Below are 12,962 nucleotides of genomic sequence, written 5' to 3' on the forward strand. Positions count from 1 at the left end.
CCACAGGTGTTTGAGTGACTCAGAGTGTGAATGTGAAGGTGAGTGCGTGTGTGTATGTGTTTGTACCCGCAAGACAGAGAGAAAGAGAGACACACACAAACAGAGAGAGAGACAGAGACAGACAGACAGAGACAGATACAGACAGACAGAGAGAAAGACAGAGACACAGACAGAGAGAGACAGAAACTGTCTAAGTCAGGGCTGTGAGTGAGTGATACTTTAGTCTGTGATTTGGTGAAGTGTGGCCCACGACTCTGAACAGAAGACGAATGAACGCAGCAAGACCAGCAGGAGATCTGAAAAAACTCCCACACTTTATTAAAACCACGATGATCTAAAGCCCATTAAACAAAGCACTTTTAAAAAATAGAACCTTAAACACAGGTGAAAGCTCCTCATTTAAAAAGGAGGGGAAATGAAGAGGTTTCTGAAGGAGCCCCGGTGCAGCGTGCAGTGATTCATTAACGGCAGGGTTCAGAGCGTGCTCCTGTTGAGGTACTGCACAAACATGTTGGCTATCTGCCCGATGTGGTCCGTGGGATGCGTCTTGGTGTAACTGATGAACTGCCGCCGGAGCCTCCTCAGTTCGGCCATGTTCAGACTCCTCCTGAGCTCCACGTGTCGAGGACGTTCAGGAAAAACACAGACAAAAGACGGTTTTAAATTGTGTCACACACTTTCTCCTGAGGCTAAAGCTGCAGATGGGGCCGGTTACAGAAGAAAAGCAGAAACACTGCAGGGTGCAGATGTTCCTTTAGAAACCTCAAAGCTCTCTGACAGAGGGGCGACAGGAAGGAGTTTAAATTAATTTCTGTGAACGTCTCGGCTGAAATATAACGTTAAAGGCCACCAGCCTCGGCTCGTTCCGGTTCCTACTGTGAGTGAAGGCTGAGGGTATTTCTCGTGGTCACTTCCCTGGACATCTGTCGAATATGAAATTGACTTCTTTGAAGGCGACGTATTCACTCGGAGCAATCAGCGCACGCAGCTTTACATTAGAACTGCGACTGGCATTAAACGCCTCATATGTGAGAGACAGTAATCACGAGGAATAATGCGTCCAGCTCCAGCTCACGTTGGGAATAAGGTTAGTGTTTGTGTGAAGGTCTGATCCGTCTTCATTCACATGTTCAGAACACACACGGAACCTGGGAACTCCTGAACGGCAGGTGGAACAGGAGCGGGGAGCAGCGCGGTGGAACAGGAGCGGGGAGCAGCGCGGTGGAACAGGAGCGGGGAGCAGCGCGGTGGAACAGGAGCGGGGAGCAGCGCGGTGGAACAGGAGCGGGGAGCAGCGCGGTGGAACAGGAGCGGGGAGCAGGAGGTGGAACAGGAGCGGGGAGCAGGAGGTGGAACAGGAGCGGGGAGCAGGAGGTGGAACAGGAGCGGGGAGCAGGAGGTGGAACAGGAGCGGGGAGCAGCGCGGTGGAACAGGAGCGGGGAGCAGCGCGGTGGAACAGGAGCGGGGAGCAGCGCGGTGGAACAGGAGCGGGGAGCAGCGCGGTGGAACAGGAGCGGGGAGCAGCGCGGTGGAACAGGAGCGGGGAGCAGCGCGGTGGAACAGGAGCGGGGAGCAGGAGGTGGAACAGGAGCGGGGAGCAGGAGGTCGAACAGGAGCGGGGAGCAGGAGGTCGAACAGGAGCGGGGAGCAGCGCGGTGGAACAGGAGCGGGGAGCAGCGCGGTGGAACAGGAGCGGGGAGCAGCGCGGTGGAACAGGAGCGGGGAGCAGGAGGTGGAACAGGAGCGGGGAGCAGGAGGTCGAACAGGAGCGGGGAGCAGGAGGTCGAACAGGAGCGGGGAGCAGCGCGGTGGAAAGGGCTGGAGCCACAGAGACGACTGGGATCCGTTTCTCTGCTTTGATGAGAACAGTACGCCACAAAATAAGACGATTTTTGCGCAGGACTCTAACAGAAACGCAGACTGAAACCTGACACAGTTCTGTGATCACGCAGTGTGTGCAGTAACATCTAAGACCCTAACTGAGGAAAGGATATCTTTTCTGTGGCTCCTGGAATCGTGATGAGGTCTCCAGGGACGCTGGTCTTCTGAGAGTCTAGAACCGTCTGGAACATAAACACAGACACAGTACAAAACACACCCTACAGCAGAATCACAGTAAAACTGTTCTGTGTGAAGCGTAACCACAGATCACTGCATTTACAGACATTTACTGGGTGTAAAACTACCTCTGTGTGTCGCATTAAAATCACAGTCTCACTTTCAATAAAAAATAACCTAAAACTGAAGCCGTGTGAAAAATGAAGAGTTTATTGGGCGCTGCGTTGGTTCTGAGCTCCATCAGGAAAAAGCTGCAGAAGACTGTGATGGGTTTGTTCTGTTCTTGGGGACAACACTGTGTCTAAAGTCCGTGTGAGTGTGGGTTTAGACCGTTTACAGATGGAGTCAGTGTCAGAGTCGGGAACGGAGCGCAGTGACACTGTGTCTTTAGGTTTTTTTCTGTTGAATAAAATGAGAAAGTGATTTTAATACGACACACAGTCACTGTACAATGATCAAAGGAGTGGAGAGTGTTTACATTTTCAATTTCAGCTATGAACCACACACACACACACAATATTATCTGTACACAATCGCACAAAAGAAATGTACCATCAGGACGTCTTGAGTAACTCTGTCCAGTTCATAAAGAAAGTTGGCAGATGACAGCGGTTGCTGCAATGAGAGAGAGACAGAGAGAGAGAGAGAGAGAGAGAGAGAGAGAGAGAGAAACAGAGACAGACAGACAGAGAGACAGAGACAGACAGACAGAGAGAGAGAGAGAGAGAGAGAGAGAGACAGAGACAGACAGAGAGAGACAGAGAGAGACTTGTTATTGTTGCCAAACAATGAGTGTCATATTGGAGGTGTGTGTTGAGTGAACGGTTAGTGCCTTGTTCTCTTTCTCTGCTCCTGTTTCTCAGCTGTAGACGGAGACCAGAGGAACTTGTTCTCTGCCCCTGGTTCCAGGGTTAGAGCTCATCAGCTCCAGGGTAATACCCACTCTTATACCCCACTGGATCCTCTCAGACCGAGCACACAGTCCAGGGTCCGTTTGTGTTTACTGTGATATCTGCCCTAAGGCCACAGTAAGATGTCATTTACTAATACACTTTTATTTTAGAGAAGTAGAGGCTGCCTCTGTTACAGTTCGTCACGTGGAGGTTCGTTACTGACAGGACTTTTAGGAGCGCGGATGCTTCCGTATTCTTCAACAACCCTGTGATGGACCTGTGGCCAAATACAGTCCAACATTAAACGATTATCGTACGCAGAGTCTGACCTGTGGAATACGCAGCTGCTCTCTCTTTACTGGATACACAGGAGTTACTCTGACGTGTCCAGCACGGCGTCTACTCTACGCTGCTTGGTCCCAGTGGGTTTCAAGGCAGGACTGAGGTTTCCGTCCAATAACGGGACTCGCTTTGTGTAATTCATTATTGAGGAATGTACCCCATTCACTTTGCCATTTGTCCTTGATAAAGGTGTGTTTTACAGGTTTGACGTCCTTGTGGAGTCTGTCTCTGGGGTTTCATGAGGCCCATCAGGACAGAGGAGACAGAGCGTTACATTTATCAGAGCAACAGGCAGCTTCTCACTCACGGGACTCCAGTTTTCTCCACAGAGCGATGGGGCGGAGGCAGCTCTTCATTTCAGTTAAAGCAGAGCACATCTCATTCTACTTCAATCAACCAGTCTGTCTCTGAACAGCCACAGGACCTGCTCCTGTTTGGAATGAAAACCTCCTGTCCTTAAAAAACCCTCTCTCCACACCGCCAACACCTGGCCTATAGGGGGCGCTCACACCTGCACGTCTTAAAGGAACAGCAGCCCATACCTCAACACACTGTGACAAGCGTCTCTATACGTTACAGGGTACACCTCCAGAGGGGGGGGGGGGGGGGGGGGGGGGCTGTCCGCTCGTCTCCTGAGGTCCAGGACATTAATGAGAAGGTTCTAGACTTAACCCCAGCTGCTGAAACACTTCTGAACAATTGATTCAGCCTCAAGAACAGGGACGAACAGGACACCACTCAACTCCCCAGTGTTTCGGACAGTGCTCCGTCGCTCCAGAGTACAGTGACTGCTTCACGGTGTATTTGGTCAATTGTGGCTCGAGCTGAGATTCTCCCGTGTGGGTTCATTAAAGTAGATAAAGTCAGACTTTATAAAGCAGTGTCTAAAAACTGTGGGAAATACACTGCAGCTCCGAGGCCCTGTCATTCCCTGTGAACAATACGACAGCGAAGTAAAGAAGCTCTCTCCACTGCGCCGTATTTAAACTCAGGACACACGGACTTTCTTACGCTCTGCGTGGACTGGTTCGGGGGCGGTGCTTTCCTTTTGAAAACGGCGTCTGAAATGGCCTCAAACGGAAGCGTGTCGTCTTTGTGGACGGTGAAGAGTGGACTGTCCCATCTGTTTCTGGAGTCGGGGGCTTCAAACCTCAACACGAGCGAATCCAGACTAGAGGAGGACAAACAGAGAAGGAGGTGGATAAACAGACCTCTGTTCAAACCAGTGACTGAAGGAAACCAGCACCTCTCTCAAAACTGATATCAGGTCTAGCGCCCCTGCTGGCTGGTGGCAGTATGACGTGTAGCTTCACCTTCCTCCACGTCCTCTAAACTTTCCTTCTCCAGGCTCTTCATTCCAGGAGGGAATTCTCTTTTCCCATTTTTATTACAGGACTTCCACCTTAAATGGAGTGGGAATTATTACGTGGCTCCAGAAGAAATGACTAAGTTTTCTGTAGCCTCCTGAACTTTTAATTCCACCTTAAATGGAGCAGAGATTACAGTGTGGCTCAGGTTAAGAATGATCCACTTCACCTCAAATACTGCACTGTTTAAGGTGGAATATAAAGATCCCGCGCACAGAGCAGATGTGATTTGATGAAAGGAAATTAAAAAAGAGAGAACTGCAGCTGATAGAATATCTGCTCTGGCCTCAGTCTCTGACTCTAAATATAAGAACACTGCTGAATATTCTGGCTTTGTTTCTATAGAACGAAGGGGGAAAAAGGCACACTGTCCACGTTTAACACAGTCACTGGTTTAAAGTCTAATCATCTGTAACAATCCCATTATGAACCACTCCTGTACTTTACACTCAGACTCAGGAAGGACCAGGGTGTTAGGAATACATTCAAATAAAATACACCTTTCAGAGTCTAGAACGTCCTTAATGTGAAGTGAAGCTACAGGAGAAAGAGGTAAATCCATGCTTACACTTCCTGTGAATACTGACGCTCTGCTTCTCTTTCCTTATTCCACGCTGAGCTCAGATCAGCTGACGTCAAGCAGTAAACCTGGATCAACCACAACAACCACAGCAGCAGTGACTCCACAGCGTTTACACTCGACTCAGTCTGATAAACGGGTTCAGCTGAGGGTTAAAATACTGAGACTACGATACGTACCAAACAGTGCGGCGTCTGTGTGTGTTTCACCAGACAGAACAGCTCGTATCTGTAACCTGGGAATCAGAGCACATTCAGATCTGAAAGACATTAAACAGTAACCTGCTGCTCTGCTGGAAGAGGTTTGTACTGGAGACTGAGTGGCTGTGAGGCAACTTCATATAAAACAAGTCCACGACTGAATGATGATTGATATCTAAAGCTCTACAGCGCTGTTCTAGACCCCCACAGTCTCCTCCCCCTCCACCGGTGTCCTCCCTCGCCCTGGAGGATGCGCTAGTCCCTCACCACACACTACAGGAGGCCAGAGGGAGGGACAGAGTGGTTTACTGAAGACGGGGACAGTCAGGAGGACAGAGAGAAGGACCACAGGGGCAGATTTAGGACACTGGGGTCACACTGAGCCTGACTCTGTTCCAGGACCTGTTCCCAGGGTCTTTACTGACCTCAGAACCTCTCAGAGAAGGACGGGGCTGATCATTCAGTGCAGTGTCCCCCTCACTGCACCCAGGCATTGGGATCCACACAGACAGCGCCCCCTGCTGGACCCAACATCACCTCCTCCATCTTCAGCCAAGCTTTACCAGGAGGAGGATGTCTCCCAAACACAGACACAGGGAGAACACACCACACTCCTCACAGACAGTCACCCAGAGGAAACCCACACAGACACAGGGAGAACACACCACACTCCTCACAGACAGTCACCCGGAGGAAACCCACACAGACACAGGGAGAACACATCACACTCCTCACAGACAGTCACCCGGAGGAAACCCACACAGACACAGGGAGAACACACCACACTCCTCACAGACAGTCACCCAGAGGAAACCCATGCAGACACAGGGAGAACACACCACACTCCTCACAGACAGTCACCCGGAGGAAACCCACACAGACACAGGGAGAACACACCACACTCCTCACAGACAGTCACCCAAGACGGGGCTCTAACCCACAACCTCAGGACCTGGAGCTGTGAGACTCTGCCCCTGCGCCACCTCTAAGGCTTCTTCAGAAAAATGAAACAGAGTCAGAGGCGAAACGTGAACAAAAATCAACAGATAAACATTACCTTTGATATAATTCATAGAATCCAAAATGACGACATCGTCTTTGTTGAGTTTCCTGTGTTCAGAGGACAGATTAGACGTGAACGTTTACAGAGTCGCAAAAAGAAACAGAAGAAACCTGTACGATTCTGAAAAACAATTTGTTTATGAACTGACCTCTCGACCTCAGATCTCAGAGCAGCTCTTAGGTTCTTCTCGCGCTGGGAGTCTGCAGCAGAGAAAAATCTCATCAGAGCAGCATTAGTGTAAACAGAGGCTTCTGACTGTGAGCAGCTTCTCATTCAAACCTCCCACATATTCATTTAAAGCTGCTGTTCCCTTTTCCTGCGTTAAACACACACCACACACAGAGCCGAGCCCCGGACAGTCGTGTTAAAGGTGATATATCAGACGTTCTGCCACTAGAGTCTCACAAGAGTCTCACACTTTATTATATTCACATTAAAGAAGGACACAATTGTAACTGTGTACTGTGTAAAAATACACTGTCAACACAAGACCCTCCTCTCTCTGTGAAACTAACGCTCCTCAAATGTCAAATGTTTTTAAAAAAATATATTAAAAAAATTTCAGATTTAGTGCATTGTTTGAGTCTGGAGTGTTTAGGACGAGGCGCTGTGGAAGAGGACGACACACTGAGACAGAGCCTGAGACACACTGTGAGACAGAGCCTGAGACACACTGTGAGACAGAGCCTGAGACACACTGTGAGACAGAACCTCAGACACACTGTGAGACAGAACCTCAGACACACTGTGAGACAGAACCTCAGACACACTGTGAGACAGAGCCTGAGACACACTGTGAGACAGAGCCTGAGACACACTGTGAGACAGAGCCTGAGACACACTGTGAGACAGAGCCTGAGACACACTGTGAGACAGAACCTCAGACACACTGTGAGACAGAGCCTGAGACACACTGAGAGACAGAGCCTGAGACACACTGAGAGACAGAGCCTGAGACACACTGTGAGACAGAGCCTGAGACACACTGTGAGACAGAGCCTGAGACACACTGTGAGACAGAGCCTGAGACACACTGTGAGACAGAACCTCAGACACACTGTGACAGAACCTCAGACACACTGTGAGACAGAGCCTGAGACACACTGTGAGACAGAGCCTGAGACACACTGTGAGACAGAGCCTGAGACACACTGTGAGACAGAACCTCAGACACACTGTGAGACAGAACCTCAGACACACTGTGAGACAGAACCTCAGACACACTGTGAGACAGAACCTCAGACACACTGTGAGACAGAGCCTGAGACACACTGTGAGACAGAGCCTGAGACACACTGAGAGACAGAGCCTGAGACACACTGAGAGACAGAGCCTGAGACACACTGTGAGACAGAGCCTGAGACACACTGTGAGACAGAGCCTGAGACACACTGAGAGACAGAGCCTGAGACACACTGTGAGACAGAGCCTGAGACACACTGTGAGACAGAGCCTGAGACACACTGAGAGACAGAGCCTGAGACACACTGTGAGACAGAGCCTGAGACACACTGTGAGACAGAGCCTGAGACACACTGTGAGACAGAGCCTGAGACACACTGTGAGACAGAACCTCAGACACATTGTGAGACAGAGCCTGAGACACACTGTGAGACAGAGCCTGAGACACACTGTGAGACAGAGCCTGAGACACACTGTGAGACAGAACCTCAGACACACTGTGAGACAGAACCTCAGACACACTGTGAGACAGAACCTCAGACACACTGTGAGACAGAGCCTGAGACACACTGTGAGACAGAGCCTGAGACACACTGAGAGACAGAGCCTGAGACACACTGAGAGACAGAGCCTGAGACACACTGTGAGACAGAGCCTGAGACACACTGTGAGACAGAGCCTGAGACACACTGAGAGACAGAGCCTGAGTACTTTTTTTTTTACTCAGTACTTTTGTTTTTGTTTATTTATTTTATTTATTTAATGTTGGGGTATTTTTTGTGAAATTAAGCTGGAAAAAGATCATTTGCGTTTTTCTTCACGCGACACACTAGTTACGCGTCTGAGTCTTTTATTTTGAAATGGAAACACGGGAGAAATGCTGAGGAGACCCATGCGGACTCTCCTGGAGCTGAAGCCGAGCAGCGAGCTCTGATCCCGGGGAGAGACCGAGCCTCGCCGCGCTGCACAACAGCCTCAGAGCGGTCTTTAGAGACTTTGTGACAGATTTATTCCACAGGGGACTTCACTGTGAGAGACACGGGGCCTGGCGAGGGCTCCGACTGTAAACATGTCCACTTTTAGAGTGTTATTATCCGTGTTTATCCCCTTCCTCCGCCTCAGAGCCGCGGGGCGGTGTCCGGGTGGAGCCCGCGGTCTGCTGTGTTCGGTCGGGGGAGAAGTTAAAGCAGGTGTTTTTAATGTTGTGGCTCTGTCTCCTCTCACCTGAGTACACGGAGTTCCGCTCCACCCCCGCAGCCTCGTCCCCCACGACGTGCACCTTCCTCTCCGTGTTGTTGGTGAAATATTCCCGCAGCTCCTCCGCCCTCCGGCTCTTCCCGCTGCAGGGGAACCCGAGCAGGACGATCAGCGGCATGGCTCCGGGACACGGCTCCCCCGGCCCGGGCAGTGTGTCTCTGTCCCCGCGCAGCCGCACTGAAGACCGGAGGGGTTGCCAGATTGGCGCGGTGCTTTCTGGACAAAATGTGTTTAAAAATCAGCTTAATGCATAAAAACCGCGCAGAAATGAGCACGAGCACAGCTTTTCAACAGAAATAAACTGCTGATCTAATTAAAATAGACTCCTCTCTGGACTGTAATATTGTAATTTTGGAACATTTGTTTATTTGCATGTCTTTGATTTTTTAAGGTGCTGGGTTTTAATACATTTTTATAATTCGACACAACTGTGTTTAATCAGAGGAAGTAAATAAATAAGCGAGAGTTTTCAAATCAAACTTTAACTTTAAGCTTTAAGAAACGTCTCAATTTCCAACAACAGAACTATGTACAATTATTTTGTCAATGAGTTTATCACGAGAACAACGGGCTGACGACACGTTTCTCCACTGATCCTCAAGCGCGTTTATATTCTCCAAACATTACTACACACGGGTCTGTACCTGACGACAATCTGGCAACCCCTGAGTCGACTCACCGCACTGACACACACTGGATTGCGTCACGGTCCATAATGAGGCGTCATGCTCTCAATGGAGCAGCAGGGGGCGCGCGGACACCAACGTTTTATTGGATTTTTACTTGTGTTTCCAAAATAAACGGCTTTAAAGAAAGAGTCACTGATACTCGTTAATCTTCCACATTCAGCCATAACATTACAACCATCTCCTGTTCTGTCGTCTCTATTCAGGGTCACTTTTATGGTTCTACTGCTATAGACTGTAGTCAAGCTGTGGCTCTGCATACTTCATTACCCCCCTCTCCCCCTGTTCCTCAGCGCTCAGGACCCCCACAGAGCAGGTGTGATGTGGTGGTGGATCATTCTCAGCGCTGCAGTGACACTGACGTGGTGGTGGTGTGTTAGTGTGTGTTGTGCTGGTGTAGAGTGGATCAGACACAGCAGTGCTGCTGGAGTTTTTAAACCCTGTGTCCACTCTCTGTCCACTCTGTAGACACACACAGCGTGTCTCAGGTCGTCTCACAGTGTCTCACGTTCTGTCTCACAATGTGTCTCAGGTCGTCTCACACAGGACTCAGTTCTCAACCAAGTCATCGGTTCTGAATGGAGAGTGCACCAGGCTTCAGTTTAATTCAGTTCAGCAGAAATACGTTTAAAGGGGACGTATTGTACCTCTTTTTAAAGTTAGAGGAGGTCTATGGGCTACAAAGTCACTCTCACACAGAGACCTCACAGCTCTGTTCCTGTCAGTTTCAGTTCCTTTCAGAACGAGCCGTTTAAAGGCTCTGTCAGTTTTATGCAAATAAGCTGTTGCTGGCCACGCCCCACCCATTCATGTTTATGCAGGTGAGGAGTGGAGCCAGGGCGGTTCTATGCAAATTTCCTTAGTGTGACATCACAATAAGGGAGCCATCCAAACGCCTCGTAGAAGAATATGGTTCCTCTCTCAGAAAACTGATGGATGCTTTATTTTTGAGCGTGAAGTGTTTATAGAAGCAGTAGAGACCCAAGTGGAAATCCTCTTTAAGACACAGAGAGATCTCTGGGAGGTCACAGTCAGAGCTGGAGGACGGACCTCGGTTCTGATAAAGAGACTTCAGAGCATCTCCAGAGCAGACTTTCTCAGTCTCTCAGCTTCCTCCACACACCTCTCAACGTCCCCATGTCCCCACACTACACACCTCTCAACGTCCCCAGGTCCCCACACTACACACCTCTCCACGTCCCCAGGTCCCCACACTACACACCTCTCCACGTCCCCAGGTCCCCACACTACACACCTCTCAACGTCCCCAGGTCCCCACACTACACACCTCTCAACATCCCCAGGTCCCCACACTACACACCTCTCAACATCCCCAGGTCCCCACACTACACACCTCTCGATGTCCCCAGGTTCCCACACTACACACCTCACACTACACACCTCTCAACGTCCCCAGGTCCCCACACTACACACCTCTCAACGTCCCCAGGTCCCCACACTACACACCTCACACTACACACCTCTCAACGTCCCCAGGTCCCCACACTACACACCTCTCAACGTCCCCAGGTCCCCACACTACACACCTCTCAACGTCCCCAGGTCCCCACACTACACACCTCACACTACACACCTCTCAACGTCCCCAGGTCCCCACACTACACACCTCTCAACGTCCCCAGGTCCCCACACTACACACCTCTCAACGTCCCCATGTCCCCACACTACACACCTCTCAACGTCCCCAGGTCCCCACACTACACACCTCTCGATGTCCCCAGGTCCCCACACTACACACCTCACACTACACACCTCTCAACGTCCCCAGGTCCCCACACTACACACCTCTCAACGTCCCCAGGTCCCCACACTACACACCTCACACTACACACCTCTCAACGTCCCCAGGTCCCCACACTACACACCTCTCGATGTCCCCAGGTCCCCACACTACACACCTCACACTACACACCTCTCAACGTCCCCAGGTCCCCACACTACACACCTCTCAACGATCCCAGGTCCCCACACTACACACCTCTCAACGTCCCCAGGTCCCCACACTACACACCTCACACTACACACCTCTCAACGTCCCCAGGTCCCCACACTACACACCTCACACTACACACCTCTCAATGTTCCCAGGTCCCCACACTACACACCTCTCAACGTCCCCAGCTCCCCACACTACACACCTCTCAACGTCCCCAGGTCCCCACACTACACACCTCTCAACGTCCCCAGGTCCCCACACTACACACCTCTCAACGTCCCCATGTCCCCACACTACACACCTCTCAACGTCCCCAGGTCCCCACACTACACACCTCTCAACGTCCCCAGGTCCCCACACTACACACCTCACAATGTCCCAGGTCCCCACACTACACACCTCTCAACGTCCCCATGTCCCCACACTACACACCTCTCAACGTCCCCATGTCCCCACACTACACACCTCTCAACGTCCCCAGGTCCCCACACTACACACCTCTCAACGTCCCCAGGTCCCCACACTACACACCTCTCAACGTCCCCAGCTCCCCACACTACACACCTCTCAACGTCCCCAGGTCCCCACACTACACACCTCTCAACGTCCCCAGGTCCCCACACTACACACCTCTCAACGTCCCCATGTCCCCACACTACACACCTCTCAACGTCCCCAGGTCCCCACACTACACACCTCTCAACGTCCCCAGGTCCCCACACTACACACCTCTCAATGTCCCAGGTCCCCACACTACACACCTCTCAACGTCCCCAGGTCCCCACACTACACACCTCTCAACGTCCCCATGTCCCCACACTACACACCTCTCAACGTCCCCAGGTCCCCACACTACACACCTCTCAACGTCCCCAGGTCCCCACACTACACACCTCTCAACGTCCCCAGGTCCCCACACTACACACCTCTCAATGTCCCAGGTCCCCACACTACACACCTCTCAACGTCCCCAGGTCCCCACACTACACACCTCTCAACGTCCCCAGGTCCCCACACTACACACCTCTCAATGTCCCAGGTCCCCACACTACACACCTCTCAACGTCCCCAGGTCCCCACACTACACACCTCTCAACGTCCCCAGGTCCCCACACTACACACCTCTCAATGTCCCCAGGTCCCCACACTACACACCTCTCAACGTCCCCAGGTCCCCACACTACACACCTCTCAACGTCCCCAGGTCCCCACACTACACACCTCTCAATGTCCCAGGTCCCCACACTACACACCTCTCAACGTCCCCAGGTCCCCACACTACACACCTCTCAACGTCCCCAGGTCCCCACACTACACACCTCTCAACGTCCCCAGGTCCCCACACTACACACCTCTCGATGTCCCCAGGTCCCCAC

At 51.3% G+C, this 12,962-nt stretch overlaps 1 protein-coding gene across 1 annotated transcript; it reads right to left on the reverse strand.

Moving 5' to 3' along the window:
* Positions 1-287: 287 nt before the first annotated feature.
* kti12 (KTI12 chromatin associated homolog) lies at positions 288-9,194 on the reverse strand. Its single transcript, XM_066685075.1, has 9 exons — positions 8,911-9,194; positions 6,653-6,704; positions 6,499-6,551; positions 5,421-5,476; positions 5,230-5,309; positions 4,306-4,465; positions 2,612-2,674; positions 1,996-2,064; positions 288-618 (listed from the first exon to the last, which is right to left on the reverse strand). Exons 1-9 carry the CDS (start codon positions 9,059-9,061, stop codon positions 475-477), a joined length of 828 nt encoding a protein of 275 aa, XP_066541172.1. The 5' UTR covers positions 9,062-9,194; the 3' UTR covers positions 288-474.
* Positions 9,195-12,962: the final 3,768 nt, after the last annotated feature.

The sequence above is a fragment of the Hoplias malabaricus genome, chromosome 11 (genome assembly GCF_029633855.1).
Source record: "Hoplias malabaricus isolate fHopMal1 chromosome 11, fHopMal1.hap1, whole genome shotgun sequence".
In the NCBI taxonomy this organism is placed as follows: Eukaryota; Metazoa; Chordata; class Actinopteri; order Characiformes; family Erythrinidae; genus Hoplias; species Hoplias malabaricus.

Coding starts and splice junctions, on each gene's coding strand:
- kti12 (XM_066685075.1), bottom strand. CDS start 9,061: ATGCCGCTGATCGTCCTGCTCGGGTTCCCCTGCAGCGGGAAGAGCCGG. Junction 6,705..8,910: donor GCGGAACTCCGTGTACTCAG/GTGAGAGGAGAC, acceptor TCTCTGCTGCAG/ACTCCCAGCGCGAGAAGAAC. Junction 619..1,995: donor TTCCAGGAGCCACAGAAAAG/ATATCCTTTCCT, acceptor CGTCCTCGACAC/GTGGAGCTCAGGAGGAGTCT.